Source organism: Fusarium oxysporum, chromosome VII, assembly GCF_013085055.1.
Source record: "Fusarium oxysporum Fo47 chromosome VII, complete sequence".
Taxonomy (NCBI): Eukaryota; Fungi; Ascomycota; class Sordariomycetes; order Hypocreales; family Nectriaceae; genus Fusarium; species Fusarium oxysporum.
Window position 1 is genome coordinate 1,583,282 of NC_072846.1, and position 19,330 is coordinate 1,602,611.

The window sequence follows — 19,330 nt, forward strand, 5'->3', positions numbered from 1 at the left end:
CCACCGGTCCTTTCTTTCTCCAGTGTCGTAGGTCATCCTCGCGCCGGCCGAGAAGGTCAAAGACCTGCGATTCGGCCTCGAAAGCCTCGAAATCTTCGCCGTAGAGAAAGGCGCGAGCAACTAGGTTCAAGATATGTCCATAGCAGCGCATACGTCTGGCCCGAACGTCTGCCGGGCCCATCTCTGCGTCGAGATCTCCATAGAAGTTCAGAAGACAGCTATCGTTCGAAGATGCGTTATCCGAGATCACTGTTCCAACTCGATCCTCTATCTTCCATTCACGCACAACTTGCCCAAGCGTCACCGCGAGATTTTCCCCGCTGTGACATCCGAGTTGGCGACGGAGTGCCAGAAGGCGCGACTGGTGCTTGCCCTGGCGGTCAAGAAAATGAGCTGTGACTGCCATGACAGCGTGCCGGTTAGGTGATGTCCACAGGTCGAACCTTATATGGACTCTAGTGAGGCATCTGAGAACTCCTGTTTGACCTCATCCTTCTTAGACCCGTACATGTTATCCAGCAAACGGCCCATCGATTGCCGGCTCCATGGTATCTGGTCAGATAGGTGAGGGTCAAGTTGCCAGACGAGTTGCTGAAAGAATGTATCGCTAAAGAAAGAAAAAGGAACATTGGTGTTGATCAGAAGTCCCAGGCTCAGTTCTCGGATCATCTTGACTCTAGCACGCGGCACGGCGCTGTACTGCAAGCGCCGTCGCTTGGGCCGTTCAGATTCATCGGTTGACGGGTCCATATCAGCGCCTTGGCTGCTCTCGAAGATCCTGTGGGACCTACGTTGGTCAATGATGCTCAAGCTCGCGACGTCTCATTTACATACTTGCGGAGGTGATCAGCTGCCGAACTCGTAGCAGCAGCGGCGAAGAACTCGGGCTGACCTTTCGCGTCACACAAACGACAGGCCTAGTAAGGACTCAAAGGACTATCGTTAGTGTCGATCTCAACAAGAAAAAATCCATGGCGCTTGACCCAGCTCTTCCGGCCCTTCGAGCCTTTCCGGGACAAGGACTCTTCCAAAACATATCGTTTGTTCCTCCATACTGCTCGCGGAAGATCTGCAACGGTAGGGTGGTCTGGTGAAGCTACCCGCGTCGTCAGCTCGAATTGACTTGCCAGATTTCTCGGTGGGCGGAGAAGAGCAAAGGCGGAGGGTGGAGAAGGAAGCATGATGTCGTCGGACTCCATCGGGTTAGGCGTCGATCAGTAAGGAACGGCACGCGTCGAGGAGAGGTAAACAGACTGGCACCGACGCGGTTTGATGTTGTGGGGGGCGAGAGACGTGAAAGTTAAGAAGCTACCTTCTCTTTAACCAATTTGAGGCCGCTGCTGGGGGTAGCACACTAATGAAAGATCTGAGTAATAACTCTGATTGGCCAGATTCGCTCACCAGACCCTGACGCCCAGCAGGTTCCGGGTAAGCTGCAAGGACGCGCCCGACAGCCTGGCAGATTCAAGCTTTCATCATATATCATGTATCAAATATATCAAATGTCATTTCAAATCCAGAGGTTTGGATTTGTTTGATTTGAAATAAGATATTGGCAGTTTGTTTGATTGCATTTGATCTGTGGGCAGCGCTGGGTTAGATGGTCACGGTCAGTGCGAGGCGAGCAGCGGCTACGCTGCTGTAGGTAGGCTTGGGGATGGTAGGTCCGGCACTGGATAGCTCTCGTTTCCAGGAGTCAAGGAAGCTGTCGGCAAACTGTTGAGCGAAACGTCGTTGCGGTCCGGTGGTGAATTGTTGTGCGGCTTCTTCGAACTTAGCGCAGAAGGCCTAGAATACCATAAGTTTGGCATTGTACTCATCTACGCGTTCGCGCGCTAGATCATTGGCTGATTCGATGATAGAGACTGGTTGTTGTGCACCTGTTAAGGATTTAGGTGTAGACAAGGCCACTTTCTTAACACTTGTATGCCAAGAAAGTGTGATGACAAAGGAAGGTTGCGACACCAAAGACCGGTTGGTTGTCAATTAAGTGTAGGGTAGTGTTATCGCGCTGTTCGTTTATTATGCGCTGTCAAGTGAGACTGTGTCTTGAACCGGACTGACGATTGAATATGGTGGAGAAAAGAAAATATAAGGCGTGAATCGAGATTAAAATAGAATTAATATTTGTAAGTCGCTTGGTTACACCTTGGACTATAGTTCTATCTACTCTCTCTATGCTTCTTTATTATGGTTAATTTTTGGCAGGTTTTCATTGTTACTTTCCGGTTGACCCTTAAATTTGACAAAGACATTCACGCTCCTGCCAACCCTACCCCTACCTATATAACTGATATTGTCTCAGTATAGATGAGAAATATAAGCTATTTGAGCTTCAATTTGATAAACCCACAGTATTTTATCACTCAACATGGGTCAACTTCCGACTTGTACGACGAGTATGCCACTTGTAGACGGTATAGTACAACGTAAGCAGTCATGAAAGTAAATGAGATATTCATTTGACCGAAATACTTTGAAATGTTTCACTAATAGCCACATCATATAACCCTTGTTTGTCCAAGGATCTAATTACATTATCCTGTTGACATATTATTTGGTTTGTCTCCATAGCCTCCAGTGCCGAATGTCCAATCATCCCACCTGGACGGTCAATGCTACTCTCATTAGGTGACTCACTTCGCTAGTAAAACTTAAATCTAAATCCTCTTCACACGTAATTTCACGACAGCCATAGCCAGCTTTCACGTGATATATCGCCTCGGCATTTAAAAGACATCACTCCGGAGACCCAGTCTATCTTGGGAACCGCATTCCTCCTTCGTTATCGCTAGTTAGAACCACGAGCTAAACCCCTATGGAAGACAACAGCATCATGTCAGAAACGGATGGCTCGGTTGAAAATGCCCGGGCCATTCCTCTCAGCTTCCGGGATTCTTGGAAACCTCTCGACAACATTCGTACCTTGCTGTTCTTCGTTGTGAAGCAAAAGCTTGATGAAGGAATTCTCCAAAAAACTTTGGAAGAGCTTATCAGGGAGCATTTGCCGATCCTTGGTGCAAGAATACACGCTGCTAGGAAGACGGGGCAACTGGAATATCACATACCAGCAACTTTCGACAAAGATTACGAATTGTTCCGGTGGTCCAGAGCTTCGGTCAAAAAAACATTCCAAGAGGCTAATATTCTGAAGCCTAATGATGCTGTTGAAGAACAAAATAGCATCACCTCCTACCCATCGATTGTTGAACTTGAGGCAGCTTGGACGCCCTCGAGCTGGCCCCTCGAGCGGAAACAGGAAGAAAACGATTGCCCACTTCTTCTAGTACACCTTACCCACTACGAAGATGCAACAGTCGTCGCCACAAACCTTCCTCACTTAGTAGCCGACCAAGCGGGTTACGCTACTATCATAGAATCTTGGATCAACCTTATTCGTGGTAAAAGCCTACCTCCATTCTTTAAGATCCCGCAGGGTGTACTTGAAGGAGCAAACATGGCACAGACTGAGCTATGTAGAAGTAAGGGAGAGTATCGAGTCCAGACTAAGTGGGAGATTATCAGAGTACAGTTTGGCTTTATACCTGAAATAGTGAAGCAGCGGCAAGAGGAAAGGAGAATCATGCTCTTTTCCGGGTCACTTGTTGAGAAGCTTAGAAACGACATGAACGAACAAATTGCAAAGAGAAATGGCCCTGACACAGTCGTGTTGACGAGCAATGATATCCTCGCGGCAATCTTACTTAAGGTAAGTTCTACATATTGTCAAGTTCGCGTCAATTCGTTAACAGATTTTTCAAGCTTAGTAACCTTCATCGAAAGTCACCGAAGATGGTAACCTTGAGTGGTGCTGTCGATATCAGAGGCCGTCATACCGATCTCCCAAAGTCGGAGCGATACATCCATAATGCTTTGGCATTCAGTACGGCTCGATTTCCCGTCTGCAGGGACACGCCACTTATGGATATCGCGGTACAGAATAGGCGTGCAGTTAACAGAGCAACAACACAAGCAGGTATCGATTGCAGTCTCGCAGTTATGAAAGAAATGCACAGGAGTGGCAAATCAATGCATATCTGCGAGCCATTCGAGATAAGCTACGCAACTACTAACTGGTCTGGTGCATGGGCGAATATCGACTTTTCGCCAGCGAGCAAGGTTAGAATGGGTAAGACAGAGCAGGGCTCGAGTTCCTCGACTACTGTGAACTTGTCGGATGCCACTACTCTGGGTGAAAAGGCTGCGTCAAACGACAGATGCGTTAGCTGTGAGCCTACTCTTGTGTTCGGCCACGCCCTAGGACGCGATATTTTTGTGTTGAGATGTAAGTTGCCTGGTCATATGTATAATACAAGTTAGCTTGAGTACTACTGATATAACGAAAAGATAATTCACAGATTATGTGCAAAACAAAGGAGGGATTTTGGGTTGACTTTGCTTCGTCGGTCAAAAATATGAGGCTTATTGACAGCCTGCTGAAGCAAAACCCACTACTCGAGGGAATTTAACAAAGCGTCATGGTTAATCAACGAGGCATTAAAGCTAGTACTACGATGGCTATTGGATCGCAATCTTAGTAGATCGGAATTACATTTTTTAATTGGTATCATTTGGTTGTGGTATTTTTTTTACTTACGAGTAGAGCCCAGGCGTTATTCGCAGGCGATTTGAGTCAATCACCTTACCAAATAGTGTCGTGGGGTCAATGTATTGCGTCCTTGTCGCTTTGGTCGAAGCCGAGTCACTGATTGGTGTTTAGGGTTAGCTAGTGCGAATTTGGGCAATTGAGTTTTTTTTAAAAATTGCCAAGGATTAAATGGTAGTTGGCCTTTTGGAAACATGTCGGTCATGGCCAAGTTGTCCCAAGCTAGGATTTTCATTGTCGTGGAGGCTGTACAAGAGATCGGTATCGAAGAGGGCAACTAATACTCAGCTGAATTTTAATAGATCGGCTCCTAAAATGGCGTTGTTGTATACGTAGAAAATCTTATGATGATTTGCGCTACGCTATGCATTCAGCCGAAGAGAGGGTTACCTTGCTGAGGCGGAATCGCCTATTTCATAAAAGTTTCCCTTTAAATAGGAGTGCTCCTCTTTAGCTTCTAGACAGGTTTGAGGAATGCTGCGAATAACAAATCGCTTCTTACATTGTCATCGCCCAACGTTTTGCTATTAGCATCATAACCTGGATCCTATGCTAGAAGGATTTCTATTTGAGACGGCCTTCCAAGTTATCCAGAGCCTTCTTGATAGCATCCTCAACTGAAAATTCCCAAATAGTAGGTAATGTCTCTCTTAGCTCTTGAGACATTTTTTCAAAGTTACTGCCTATCTCAGTTTGCAGTTCGTATAGCTGACCTGCTCGCCTAGACTTCTGAACAACCCATTGTGCCCTATCCCGTCTACTCATATCGAAAGAAGCAAATGCGGTCTTGACGTCAGCACCTGTTCGAATCATCTTGTGGCCCAGGAGGGACGCGAGCACAGCAGCATCCTCGAAGCATAAAGCTGCTCCTGCACCATGGTGTGGCGAGGATGCATGAGCTGCATCTCCGATAAGACACATTCGACCCTTTGCAAAGGCTGGGACGGGGTGATCTCCTAGGTCGAATATACCCCACTATGGATGGTTAGTCTCCTAATTACGAAGAGGATGATGATATGTCTGGGTGGGACTTCATCTCCGGAAACTTACTCTGTCCAGCTTTTCGGCGCAATCAATGATCTTCAAACCCAATGGTGTGAAGTGCCCAAAATCATCGAGAAGATCCTTCTTTGTCGCAGGAAGAGTTAGTTGGGTCTCACTCGGCCAGTCATCGGAGCTTGTACAGTAGGCCACGACATTCAAGATAGTCCCGTGTGCAACCGGATAACTAAGTAAATGCCTGTCATTCCCCATCTATTCGTCCCAGTTAGCCAATGTCCGAGTTCATTTGGATGTTTGCGAACATCATCTGCGAACGACTAACCCAGATCGTGGCATTGAGAGCTCTTTCCTCCCCTAACACCTCAATTGCCTGGGGCATAGGAATCATTCCCCTGTACGCATACTTGTGTGTATACGAACACTTTGCCGATGGGTGGTTTTGGCCAACTAATAGTTCGCGCATCTTTGATTTGATTCCATCGCAGCCGACGATAGCATCGGCCTCCTCAGTGGTCCCGTCCTGGAAGAACAGTTGTACTCTATTATTGCCTTGATCTTCGACCTTCGCTAACTGCTTATTAAAGCGAATCATGTTAGCGGGTAAGATGCGTAAGAGCTCATTTACGAATGAAACTCTGTGACAACCCTGTAGCCCCGTACTGTTTTTGATCTCGAAAAAGGGGGCAGTATCAGTGGCGCTGCTCCTGCCGTCAATAAACTCAAAAACAGTGTCCTTTTTTGAATCCCACATGTTGCCGTTGGCCACTTTCTTAAACACGTTATGCACGGTTGGGTCGCATACTACCATGGCGCGTTGAGCATTGGGGCTAATTCCAAGGCCAGCCCCAATGTCATTGAAAACATGAGCCTTCTCATAGATGGTGCAGTGAATATTCCTTTTTAGAAGTGAGACCGCTAACACGATTCCGGCAATGCCACCGCCGATAATGGCAACTTCGAATTCTTTCTTCTGATTTCTTTTGCATAATTAAGACAATGGAAGATTGGATTTGGAATAAATTGTACAGGATCAAAACCATAATGCTGCCAGGTGTTGGCTTCCTTTATACGAATGCCTGGGGGGGGCCTGCGTAGCAAAGAATCACGGTAGTCAATGGTTGATGTGCTATCCTCAGACAGGCAGTTGTATGCGAAGGTTGGTTAGCCTGTATTAAACACACACTCTATCTGTGCGATTAAATACGGCTATTCGGAACCAAGGCCTCAAACCATAGGCTTGTAATGTACTTGTATCGGTGCATCAACTATAATAGAAATTAGGCGCAACATATGACCATAAGGACTGCATTTAATGCTGTGGGCTACGCATTCGGGCAAATCAGTGAAACCGAGCTTTGCTAAAATGGATGGCTTTAAAATCCGAATATCGTAAAGATTATCCAGCGGGCTGAAGCGTGGGTGCAACTGCCTGAACTTAAACGGAATTACATTTAGCATCAAGTTTCGTCGGGGGGCAACAAAGACAGCGGCTGCGACAGGGCTTGCGAATATAAAGTGGTGGAGCATTTGTTAGCCAAAAATCTGAACATTAATCGTACTTGATTGGCCACATGAGGCCCTGGCGGCCAGATGTTACTGTGGGTGCGGAGGTTGCAACGACGAAACAACAGTCTGGCAAAGTATAATTGAAGTTTTGCAGCATAAAGCACAGACTTGGGTATCATTATACACTAGATAACCTAAAATGAAGAGGGAGAAACAAGAAACGAAGCAAATAGAGCGACTTAAAACAAATCCGGCTAGAGGGCTAGTTCAATAAGGCTGCTGCCTAAACGCGCAAAGTCGAGCCCTATTTTCCGGGTGATCAGTTCCTCAAACCATATTTTATATGTGAAATCACTCCCGCAGCAAAGGTACTATTATTATAGCTGACTTAAGATCAGACTATAACAAGCGCTCGACTGACTTATGAGCCCGGAGAGATGTTAATACGGGAAGTTTCAGTATAATACAATAACCTTATCCCTTTGAGTGCCACAGCCCTTAGGAAGGTCACTCGCCCCACTTAGCTTAGTCATAAGGTTAGTACGTGCAGGGTACCGGAAGTTCGTAAGAGATTTGCCAAGTCTGTAAGGTAGCTCTTTGTAACAATCAAAACTGCCGGGACTTTTACCATCATACAAATTAGTATGTGTGGAAAAGTACCGTTAGTTTCATTTACCTTGATTGGCTCTATACCCCTGTCGTGACCCCGCCTAAGGGCTGTGGCACTCAAAGGGATAGGGAATTAATTAAACCTTGAAGTCCTACTGCCAGAATCTCTACCAAGAGAGATAGAGCTAGAAAAAGAAATAAAAGCTATTTAGCCTCTAGTCTTATAGATCTAGATATCTTGTTAAAGCATGCAGCTCTCAATCAGAGTTATAAGGAGAGATAAGAGGTAAAGGCAAGAGATAGATGTATGTATGTATATTTTTCATCCGGTGGGCCTTCAGCCTACTGGGGCACAGGACGTGCTGCGCTAAGGAAGTCTATCTGTTACGAAATGTCATTGGCTGTGAGGGGACTAGCGCTTCGCGACGCTAATAATTTTAGATGGAATTCTACTAGGGAAGGCAAAGACCGTGCGGTAATAAACCTCCTATTTAATTATTCCTGTTCTGTTCCGGATATGGATTGGTGTAATAGGAGTACTAATTAATTATTGGCTCCGAGAATGCCAAGGCCTGTGGGACGACTAGCGCCCCGTGCGCATAGCACTCGTGTCACTTGATCTCGTGATTGGAGACAGCGACTAAGTCCGAAGACCAAAGCCGAGTCGCTAACTCCGTCCACACCGCTTCATCATTTCGATTTCGCGACACAGCCTCCTTCTTGCTCAATTCAGTTCAGCACACTCTTACAATTCTCAGCACAAGGATCGAAAACTATTGTTTCTATCTAGCTCTAATGACCTAAGGTCCTTCGTCAAAATGCCCCGGAGAAAATTGGCCGGAGCCCGGGATCGTCGGAGGCGTCAGAACGCTGAAGCACAGCGAGCATATCGTGAGTTGTAATTAGTGTGCAACACTGTACTTGATTTATTTTCTTAACTATCTCTAGGCACAAGGCAAAAAGAGAAGGTTCAGCATCTTGAGCTGATAGCAATGGCTGCGTGGTGCACCCAGGGGCTCTCTGTTACACCGCAACCCTCGAATGGCGAGATCGGCCCGTTTCTCTCACCAGTGATGGAGAGTTCGGCAAGCCCAACGCTATATGAGAGTGATAAGCCCCTGAGGCTGATGGCTTCTGAGATCTACCAGTCTCTCCTGGCTTTACCGGAACGACAGACTGCGAAATGCTTTGAGATCATGGCGAGGGAAGATTTCGCGCTTCGCGATATTGTAAAATACGGCTTGATAGATATGGGATACGCGATGAGTCCTACCCTTTACAGCAGGGCCGCAGCGTCGTCTTCACTTGCCTGGATTGACCTTGTCAGGTCAAGCTGCGGCGGTGTTGATATGAAGCAAGCCGTGACTGCTGGTGTTAAGATCCTGGCCCGACTCACGGTACCTGGCAAATGGCAAGAACGCGCGTACTTTGAGCAGTCAAGCCCGAGGTTATGCACAAACACTATTACGCTGAGCGCCATGTCATTTATATCGGCACTGCACGCGAACGCGGTACGGCTCAAGATGGCACCAGACACTTTAATGGCCAACGAAGCTCAGTCACAATTTTACCACCCCGCAAATACTTGTTATAGCGGGTTTGAACCTTGTTCAATCGTCGACAACTGGCATACAGAAAATATCCCGCCCGACCTTCGCCCGACCTTTATTCAGCAAAGTTTGCCGCATCATCCATGTCATGATCTGATCCCTTGGGCGTCCTTCCGCACAAAAGTCATCAGATTCAGTTGGATGAATCCGCCGCTGATCGATGAAGATGATCTATGTCTTGACATGCTGAGCGGTGGAATTCGTTGTTGGGGCTCAACAATGGGTTCGATGCATGGGCGAGGGCAAGGCGTACCATGGGATTCGCGTAGCTGGGAAGCAATGCCTTGGTTTCTGGAGAAGTGGAAGTTACTCTCAGGTGGAGAGGGGGACGATATGTCAAGGACCAGCGCTTGGTGGAGGTGTCTGCAAGGCATCGATATGAACCATGCCTGAGATGGCAACTCTATCAGTAATGTTTCGTAATCTCCAAGTCCGTAGAATCTTATGTCGAGTTCAGCTACCTATAAGCGAAATCAGCGAGATAATCAGGAAAGGATGACAATATCCTATAATACATATTGACCCTCCACAAGTACACATTACCAAGTTTGTCGGATACTTCGCTTGTGACCTGTCATGTTAAGCAAGACTTGACTTGCTCTTCTGACCACTTCCAGTCCTTTCCCTAGAGTTCCTCCTCTAAAAGATCCTCCCGGCCGGGGAAGACGACCGAACGGGGCAACTGTGACTGTTGTCAGCACGGCATAACTATCTCAAAGATCCGAGGACGACATACCCCAACCTCCATCATTCTTCTCCGTAATCTCTGAACTGAGACCTGCAAAGATTTGATTGTACGTACCATTCTTTGGCTCATGGGTAATGGGATTCTAAAGAGTGCATCAACATCTAGTTGCGTCAATTGAACTCTTCGTCAGGAGCAATATACCACAAGAAATCTCTGCCACCCCGGGCATTATGCGTTGTAGGTCTGTCATAAGATTCCAGGGCCGAGACTCTAATTCGTCTCATTTAGTGCATTTGAACTTGGATCCTTCAGGAGTCGGCCTACCATACTGATAATCCCGTCACAGCCTGTTTGTCTCGCAAATTCAGCTGCGTGTATAACACTGTCTACCCTGCTTCTCATATACTTTGTCATTGCACTACCATCCCTCTCGTAGTTCATATTATTGAAGTTGATTGGGGATTTAGGTGCCATGACGGCTGCACTGGAAGATACGCATACTACTCGAACAGAGTTCTTTGGTCCAGTTCTGGCAGTGGTAGCCAGAACAGGGCGAAGGAACTGAGCAAACAGGAAACCTCCAAGAGAGTTGACTCTCAGCTGAAGTTCGTAGCCCTGGGCTGTCTTGGATTCTTGCTGCGGGACCATGACGCCTGCGTTGTTCTATAAAACATCCAGGTGATTTTCTTTGCCAGGAGATTTTGCAGCGGTTCGTTTGACTGTGCGGAGATCGACAAGATCGAGACGAAAGCATATAAGTTGAGCCTTTGAGTCCGGATGTAACTCCTTCATCTCCTGGATTGCAAGCTTGGCTTTCGCCTCTGACCGGGCTGCAACATATACTTTGGCATTTACTTGGTAAAGTATCTTGGCAAGTTCTTTGCCTGAACCGCTGGTACTACGGATAATGACGAAAACTTAGCCATCTCATGACATTCTGAAGTAAATAGGCGAAGAAAAAATCACTCACTTACTGCTCTGATCGGGCAGATTGGCTTCCGTGAAGCAGGATTTAGAGGATATTAATGCTGCTCTGCTGGGAACCCAATGCTCGGGAAAATTAAGCAAAGGAAATTGATGAAAATAGAAAATAGCCATACTATAATCCCTTTTATAAGCGACTGCTCTTCGGTTTATATATTTGTATTGCCGCCGTTAAGCGCTTGATTTGATGTCTATCAATAGGCTAACGAAACACAAGAGATGCACGCAACGTCAGCACTTTTAAGAAACGTGGGGCCACTCAAAATCTCAGCAGATACAGCCAACGCCAGCACCTTAGTAGAATGATGTGAGGGGTTAAAATGCCTTATAGCAGCCAATATGAGAATTAATTCCCCGCCAATGAGGGGTTGGCGTTTTAGCCGTGAGCGCATGCAGCTAACGTAAGCATCTGTATCCGTGGGCCAGCCATGCATGCACTGCTAGGGATGCAAGGTCACCAGTTATGTAAGCCCGATGTATGCGTGTAAGAGATATATCCCCCTTTCATCTAACGTATATGATAAGTGAGTGATCAGACAAGCAAGTTGTCAAAATACATTACAATGCAACACAATTTATTAGCATACTTGCGAAGGATCACAAGACAGAAACCGAAGGAAGCATTCGAGACGTGGTGGTCCACCTCTGCCCCTAAGCAGTATAAGAGACTCAATCTCAAGGCAACCACAGGCTGCCCGCCGGAGCTCTCGCTCCCGCGGGCAATCTTGCACCATCTACTGGCAGCGAGATCCCTCCACGGAGATTTCGCCGTGTACCATGAGGGGTTCGACCATGGTGACGCACACCTGGTCTGTTCATGTAACTGACGCAAAGCACTCGATCACATCTTCTACTGCATAAAGGTACCGCCGCGTCATCGGATAAGGCTCGCCCTTTTACCGAATGCAGCAGCCAACCTGGCAGTAGGAAAAGATTTCGCCAAGTTCGCCGAACTATCCAAAGAGAGCGCCTTCATTCAGAAGATCTGTCCTCGCTACTACGGGTAGTCGATGCCGAAGCAGGACGCGCTTGCGCCTCCTTCTACCCCTCTCATTTCACTTTCTTTCTTTCTCCTTTGTTACCTTTTATCGTTACCTGAGCCCAGTCCGATGGAGGGCGTTGCTGCGACCTCCATCGGACCGCGGCCACCCGAAGGCAGCGTCGAGCTGCCGCACTCATAGGCTAACTACAGCCTTCCTGAATACCAGGCTTGATGAGCAGCTGCTATTTGGCAGCTGCGCCTCGTCCTCTCGCTGACGGGTAACAGGCTCGATACGATGCGCCTTTGTGCCGATGATATGCTGGATAAGGTTGTCTGTCGTTGTGTGTGAAGGAAACTGCATTCTGACGGGAAATCTTAGTTTCGCATAATAATTCATTAATTAAGTAAGTCGCTTAAGGAGACCTTAATACGCGATTCTAATACCTCACAGCTGGTGTGTGTTTTGACCCGCGATCAGGTCACGTGTAAACCACAAACTTTACCAATTATACATAAATCACGATTTGGACCGCGATCTGCCATCTACCAGCATCAAACTAGTATCGACTGGCTTACCCCTTTGGGAAACTCGAACCGTCACACAGAAGTAGCGATTTGTAACGATCAAAACTGCCAGGAGTTCAATCGTGATGTACCTCCGCTGTGCTTAGAGGTGCCGTTAATTCTAGTCATTTTGATTGGCTTCACACCCTTGTTATGACCCCGCTGCAGCCTTTTGTCTCCTAAATCGACAAGTGTATTAACATGAGACTCCTGACAAAAGACAAACGACTATTCGGGTAATGATTGAATCAGTGAGGTTAGGCTCACTACTTATCGATATTGCCTCACTTGCTCCTCAAGCCACGCAGCCCACTTCTGCGCCATTCCGGTACCACCTTCACTTGTAGGTCGGGCTCCACGCTCCAAATCCTCACGGGGAACGCCAAACCTACCCCAAGGAATGACTAAAGCACTATCGTCAGTACGATCCAGAATATGAATAGTCGAGGCTTGCACTTACTCCATGACCCTGTTTTCTCCATCGTTACTTCGGGAGATAGTCCGGCGAAAAGCTCTGTGTAGGCTCCATAGATAGGAGGATAGAGCATGGAGCCCATGATACGCTGCTGAGTTTTCGAATAGTGCCGTTGTAAATCAGACCTCAGGTTCCCGGGATTAATGGCCTGAAAATATCACGATAAGTAAAACGCCATACGCTAGGTAATGTATATATGAAGTACTGACCACGCTGATGATTCCCTTCTTCTTATGTTTGGAGGCAAAGTCGGCCGCTTCATAGTACGCACCGGCTTTGCTAACGTTATACTTATAATACTTGTTCTCGTCCTTCTTCTCGTAGTTGAGATTTGTGAAGTCCATCCCATCTTTGGGCGCAGCGTAGGTGTAGAGACTGCCCAACCAAACTACACGAACGGTGTCTTTGGGGGCAATCCTAGCCGTCTCAACGAGTAAAGGCGTTATAAGTTCAGTAAAGAGATAGTGGCCTAGGTTATTTGTCCCTAAAGTCAGCTCGTGACCCTGCTTGGTGACAGAACCAGGCGGCACATGCATAACACCTGCATTGTTGAACAAGACATCGAGTCTGGTCTCCTGTGAAAGAAGCTTTCGTGCGGCTTGCGGGATCTGGGTCAAATCATCGAGTTCGAGGTGGAGGAAGAGAAGATCACCGCTTGATGATGGATGCTGCTGGCGAATGGACTTGATAGCCGCCGATGCCTTGGACTCATTTCTTGCAGCGATGTAGACTCTGGCATTTTTGGAGTACAGAATAGCGGCAAGTTCTTTTCCAATACCCGAATTGGAGCCTGTGATGACATAGACCTTGATTTGAATGTTAGTTTCTTATGAAATAGTGGTGGTTAATGTTATCGAACCTTGCCTGCCAGATCGTGCAGATCCTTCTCGGTGAAAGTTGGCGCTGGTGGTCGAATCTGATCGAAGTGTTTCAATGCTAGAAGCAAGTCCCCCATTGTGGAGAAATGGTCATATATTTACTGGAACCAAGTTAGTTTGCGAGATGTTGGCAGATAATTATTCGGCACATTCCTAAGCAGTGATTGGCGATGAGTTATTTCATGGCGATCCTATTGTAGACGAGTCGTAGGCTTGCTTTATAAAGCATTCAGGGATTAGTTAGCTTCGTCGGCCTTGTTGTACCTTGGCATAAATTATTCAATAACGTTATCCGAGAATGAGCTCACGTTACCGTTGTGGTAGCCTGACTGAACTAAAAAAGCTTGATTGGCCAACAGAAATTACCAACATGGTTTAAGCTTTTGGCGTTTCATGGTTGGGCATGAGCTAATGCAGGACAGCCGGTCTTTGCGGATTTAAGACTAGCAAAGCTCCACAAAGTTGACTTGTTCTAGAACAACCGGCCAATTTTATAACACCACCTCCGACAGAAAGGTCGTCCTAAGCCCCCGACGCGCCGCATGATAAAGACAGGCAACGCTTACACCATTGTTGATCTCGGCATCTCGGCAATTCTTGGGACATCCACCTAACCGCTTGCGCCATATAGAAGATCTTGCTTGGGGCCACTTATCCTCTGACATCGGCCTCGCCCTAATGGGCCATCCACCGAAATAGTCAACTGTTAAGATAGATCACTAGGCATGTTGGTGGGGAGATAGGTAAGGTTGGTTTTTCGCAATTTCAGCGATAGAACCTACTTAGGCACAGACGAATATTTCTTGCCCATGGATGAGATTTTTATATACCACTTGGTAATCTGAGTCTGTCTGCTCTCGTGACTTAAGTTCTATCCTTTCTTATGAAATATGCCTTTTAGTATCTCCTTCTTTGTATGCAACTGAAAAATGTGACATTGCGAAACTTGTAGAATTAAGTCTTCATGCCACTCTACCTTGCTAACTCTCCCTTTTGCTCAGTCTTTCAACCAATATGTTGCTGACTTGATGTCCTTCGCCACTGGAATTTGGATCATGCCCTCAAGACCAAATCTGCTTCCTGAAACTGAAGTATTAGGGTGAGTGGTATCGTCATTTTTTCTCCCCCGCCCCTCTCCACCCCAAAAACTTCTTTTTCTTTTTCTTGTTTTTTGATAAAAGGTTTTTTCTTATTATACGCATCTTTAAACGCTTTCTTCGTTTTATGTCTTTTTTTACTCAGGCTTCCTCGAGCTCTTACAGGGAGGTCTAAAAAGGTTACATGTGGAATGGAGTACGTCTAGATAGAGACCAGGCAGTTATAAATACAGTAGCAATAAACCACTATTGTAGCAATTGCATTGGCGCTTACAGCTCCTTGTAGAGCCATACGGAAGCCAAGCCGTAACACGTCCATCAGGCACAGTTCAAAACTTTATCCCACATCAGTCCACATCTGGAATGCAACTGAAGCTGCTTAAAAACAAACAACTTACCCCCACAGAGTCTTGACTTCACCAAGTGAAGTTCCATCTCAATCTCTCATCTCAACACTCTATCAATCGGAATGGCCGCCCAAGATACCCCCAAAATGCGATTCTACCAGCTTATTGGCCCTGGACCAATCGCTCAAACCCTTAAGCTTACTACAGCCACCCGCCCCTCCACCGAGAGCCTTGAAAGGAACCAGGTGCTCATCGAGGTGGCGGTCGCCAGTATTAACCCTGCCGACTACAAGATCCCCGAGCTGGGCTTTGTTGCCAAAACGATGATGCCTTTCCCTAAGACCCCGGGGATGGATTTCGGCGGCCGCGTTGTGGCGATGGGCCCTGACATCCCGCACATTAAAACCGGCGACCGCGTGATCGGCCGCATGAACCCCTTGAACTCCACTGGCTCATTATCCGAGTACGTTGTCGCCACCTATGACGACGTTGCAGTCCTCCCGGAGACAGTCCCGCTCGACCAGGCAGGCGCGGCTGCCACAGCTGCGCTAACGGCGTACCAGTCCATCGTGCCGTTCGTCAAGATGGGTGACAAGATCTTCATTAACGGTGGCTCTGGCGGAACTGGCACCTTTGGTATCCAGATCGCCAAAGCGCTCGGCTGCCACGTCACAGTCTCCTGCTCAACTGCTAAGGTCTCTCTGTGTAGGGACCTCGGCGCGGACGAAATCATCGACTATAAGACCACCGATGTGACAGCCGCCCTGTGCGGAAAGGGGAAAGTGTTCGCTCTGGCGGTCGACAACGTGGGCAACTCACCGGCGAATTTGTTTCCCAACACAAAGAACTTTCTACTTTCAGAAGGAAAGTTCAAGTTCGTCGGCGGCGCCGTCTCGTTCGGCGTGGTCAAGAACATACTACCTGGCATACTGCTGCCAAGTCTCCTCGGCGGGTCTAATCATAAGTTCGAGGTGTTCGCGACGAAAAATTCGCACGAGGACTTGGCTCAGATTTCCGCGTGGATGGGTGAGGGCAAGCTGAAGACAGTGATTGACTCGACGTTCGCGTTTGAGGATGTGCTGAAGGCTTATGAGAAGCTGAAGCAGGGGTCGAGTGGGGGGAAGATTTTAGTGCGAGTGAGAGAGGGAAAGCATGAAATCGGGATTGTGCGGGACGAACTGAAATAATGTGTAGTTTAAGGATTCTGTATGGTGTGATAGTATTATTACGGGCATTCATACCGCTATAAGCCATTAACAGCTGTATATTACATACCTCCTTAACCCTGGGACACTTCCGTTGTCCGTGCCATGGGCCTGTCTGGACTCTGCCCTGGTTCGATCCTTCGTTCATTTCAGCGCTTCCCACCCGGGACCATTGCTAATGTAGGGGCACCCCGAATGCCGATACATAGAAGGTACATCACGTTAAACATGCCCTGAATTCGGGATGTTATCCTCATTGTGGTCTGTGTGAGCGAACACCAGGGCAACTAGATCTTAAGTAATGACACTCGCTTATTTTCTGTCCTTATATGATAAAGAAACTTAGTATCGTTACTTATGGCTCAGCCTGGGCTAGGGTATAAGTAGTACAAAGTATAAATAAATTTCGAGCAGTGTATAAAATCTGAAACGTGAAATTAAATTTACAACCAGACTGAGAAATCTGAAAAGGTAAGAATTTGTTTGACTTCCAATCGATATAAGCCTCTGTAGATTGCAGATATACCCGTTCGCCAGAACTAGCGAGGCCCGCTTCCTATGGCAGAAGGTCTCGCCTTTTCTGTTTCCTATCGCCGCAATGGCTATTCCTAAAATTGGAATTGCTCGCACAAGGACCACCCTTTATGCTGCTTCTTACCCTCGAAACCACCAGTGATCGATCCTATCATTCTCTTATAAGTATCAGTCTCCAATGTGATAGTCTCACGAGTGAAGTTGGCCACAAAAATGCCCTGTTCACCCAAATCGTAGCGCATAGTGTAACCTGGGGGAGCAGGCGCGCCTCGGGCCGGAGGAAACTCTTCGTTCTTCCCCCAGGGCCTCACGACGACGGCGTTAGGCTCGCAGCTCTTGGAGACGATCTTTCCATTCTTTGTAATCCAAGATGAGAAGTACTCCTTGCCGTTAGGGGTGACAGTGTCGTACCACACCAAGGAGTATGGACCGACGCGGCCATGGCCCCAGTACCAAGATCGGGTCTCCTTCTCAATAGGGGAGGAAGCCCAGTTCTTGTCGTGGTAGCCAACACCGGTAAACTTGATGGGCTTTCCCTGGATAACAAAGTCCACAGTTGCAACAGCATCAGGCTGGGCGTTAGACCAGAACACATTTGGGATGATCTCTTGCGAAACACCAGCCTTGTTGATGTCGCACGGGTAGTGAGGAGGCGAGACCTACGTAGAGTTAGTTAAAGCCAAAGTTCTGTGGGTAACGTTTCGTATCTCCCATACCGATCGCAGGGTCATCTTGCCGTAGACGCCAAGTCTCTTGTTATTGACAGTGATGGTGTACTCTGGGTTGGGATCATTGAGACTGCTTCCTTTGAATGACGCACCAGCGCCCTTGAATTTCCCACTAACACCATTAGTGCCAGATTCAATGACTGCGCCGCCAGTTGCCTCATCGTTCAGTAGGAACCAAGTGCCATTTTCAAAGGTTCCAGAGATTTGAAGGTTGAGAGGGCCATCGATGTAGGGTACCTGGAAGCTATCGGGACCGTGGTTATAGAACAACACATTGATAGACTCATTCCTTGAAGTAGACGAGACGGCGTCAAAATACCACCTAGTGTTTTATTAGCGCTTTGTCTTCGACAATCAGGTCTTTGGGTCCTGTGCTTGCCAATCAATTGTAGTGTCATTCACTCCAGGCGTTAACTTTGGACCATCTAGTTGGCCTTCTTGGGACAGCATCTGAGGACTTGATGGCCCCTGAACAAGCTTGAAAGGAAGGAAAGCTTTCTCAGAGCTGCCGTAAGGCTTCGATTGGGCCAATCCTGCATAGAGCAAGCATGAGCCAAGTAGGGACAGCGAATGCATCTTGGTTGAGATGCAGAGTCTTTTGAGCGAGTATTTTGGATGGTAATGTGAAGTATTGAACGATTGATTTGGGCGCGGTGATGAGTGTCAGTGGTTTAACGATAAGAAACTGATTTTTGAAAAGGGTCTTTAGAGGATATTTATATGCCCACGAGATGCCAACTTCCAACTTCATAGTTTCGGCATTATGGGTCCGTCTTTTGTCTATGCTTCGATATGATATCATCGTTAATTCGACTCGGTTTGAGAAGAACATGCTATTTCTTGATTTTAACTATAATATTTTATGCTCTCAGGGTTTAGAGTTAGCTAGGGTAACGTAGGCAAACTTTACTACGAACCAAGCGATGGGCCAGCTTGAATGTCATCTGTCTAATGGACTTATGCTTACTAGTGGCTATTCTCTTATGAATCAGGCCGAACAGCCTAACTATTTCATCCAGTAGTTAACACGCTGCACAACATCTCAGTAGCCTGCCAGCCTGTTCTTAGTTTTGATCTGTTCCTTACATACAGTAAAGGTTTTAATGCTACTACCCTCATTGCGGTTCTCTTATACACCTAACATTACTGTCGCTGCTATTCGTATGACGGGCAATTTCCCTGTTATCGCGCGGTAAAACAATTCAGATCATCACGCTGCGAGCCTTTTTAAGAAAGTTCTGCCGTAAATGTGATGCCCAGTTTTGCTTGATAAAGTTATAAACTTACTAATGGAACAAAGATACTTGCGAGCCTTAAGGCAGCATTCCCTATTGGGCAAGTAACCTTTCTGTCGAAAGCTGGACACCCGGGGCGATTATTGCATTAACGCCGAATTTGAATCAAGGTTTTAAAACGGCAAGGCCCTCTGTGCCAGTCCCCTCCCCGCCGGAGCAGCTGGAAATGGGAACTAAGCAGGGAGACAATATGGGGACTAACAATGTCCAATCAGGTGCA

At 47.1% G+C, this 19,330-nt stretch overlaps 7 protein-coding genes across 7 annotated transcripts; 3 read left to right on the forward strand and 4 right to left on the reverse strand.

Moving 5' to 3' along the window:
* Nucleotides 1–2,836: 2,836 nt before the first annotated feature.
* Nucleotides 2,837–4,469, forward strand: FOBCDRAFT_140309 (uncharacterized protein; the record flags this gene model as incomplete). Its single annotated transcript, XM_059608087.1, has 4 exons — nt 2,837–3,709; nt 3,763–4,164; nt 4,234–4,285; nt 4,348–4,469. 4 exons carry the CDS (start codon nt 2,837–2,839, stop codon nt 4,467–4,469), a joined length of 1,449 nt encoding a protein of 482 aa, XP_059465361.1.
* Nucleotides 4,470–5,170: 701 nt separating this feature from the next.
* Nucleotides 5,171–6,596, reverse strand: FOBCDRAFT_139003 (salicylate hydroxylase 1; the record flags this gene model as incomplete). Its single annotated transcript, XM_054705667.2, has 3 exons — nt 5,171–5,581; nt 5,657–5,860; nt 5,931–6,596. Coding segments are annotated over 3 exons (1,281 nt in total), but the record flags the coding sequence as incomplete, so codon positions are not given.
* Nucleotides 6,597–8,436: 1,840 nt separating this feature from the next.
* Nucleotides 8,437–9,871, forward strand: FOBCDRAFT_227695 (uncharacterized protein). The gene is made up of 2 exons (XM_054705668.2): nt 8,437–8,614; nt 8,672–9,871. The coding sequence occupies exons 1-2, from the start codon at nt 8,542–8,544 to the stop codon at nt 9,724–9,726; spliced, it is 1,128 nt and encodes a 375-aa protein (XP_054561643.1). The 5' UTR covers nt 8,437–8,541; the 3' UTR covers nt 9,727–9,871.
* Nucleotide 9,872: 1 nt separating this feature from the next.
* On the reverse strand, nt 9,873–10,669 carry FOBCDRAFT_276761 (uncharacterized protein; the record flags this gene model as incomplete). The annotated part of the gene is made up of 3 exons (XM_059611524.1): nt 9,873–10,015; nt 10,070–10,163; nt 10,346–10,669. 3 exons carry the CDS (start codon nt 10,667–10,669, stop codon nt 9,873–9,875), a joined length of 561 nt encoding a protein of 186 aa, XP_059467527.1.
* A 1,776-nt stretch (nt 10,670–12,445) lies between these two features.
* Nucleotides 12,446–14,094, reverse strand: FOBCDRAFT_262650 (uncharacterized protein). Its single transcript, XM_054705669.2, has 4 exons — nt 13,886–14,094; nt 13,236–13,832; nt 13,012–13,174; nt 12,446–12,955 (listed from the first exon to the last, which is right to left on the reverse strand). Exons 1-4 carry the CDS (start codon nt 13,979–13,981, stop codon nt 12,822–12,824), a joined length of 990 nt encoding a protein of 329 aa, XP_054561644.2. The 5' UTR covers nt 13,982–14,094; the 3' UTR covers nt 12,446–12,821.
* A 1,376-nt stretch (nt 14,095–15,470) lies between these two features.
* On the forward strand, nt 15,471–16,535 carry FOBCDRAFT_140209 (reticulon-4-interacting protein; the record flags this gene model as incomplete). Its single annotated transcript, XM_054705670.1, has 1 exon — nt 15,471–16,535. One exon carries the CDS (start codon nt 15,471–15,473, stop codon nt 16,533–16,535), a length of 1,065 nt encoding a protein of 354 aa, XP_054561645.1.
* A 626-nt stretch (nt 16,536–17,161) lies between these two features.
* Nucleotides 17,162–18,391, reverse strand: FOBCDRAFT_204142 (uncharacterized protein; the record flags this gene model as incomplete). Its single annotated transcript, XM_054705671.1, has 3 exons — nt 17,162–17,746; nt 17,804–18,137; nt 18,231–18,391. 3 exons carry the CDS (start codon nt 18,389–18,391, stop codon nt 17,162–17,164), a joined length of 1,080 nt encoding a protein of 359 aa, XP_054561646.1.
* Nucleotides 18,392–19,330: the final 939 nt, after the last annotated feature.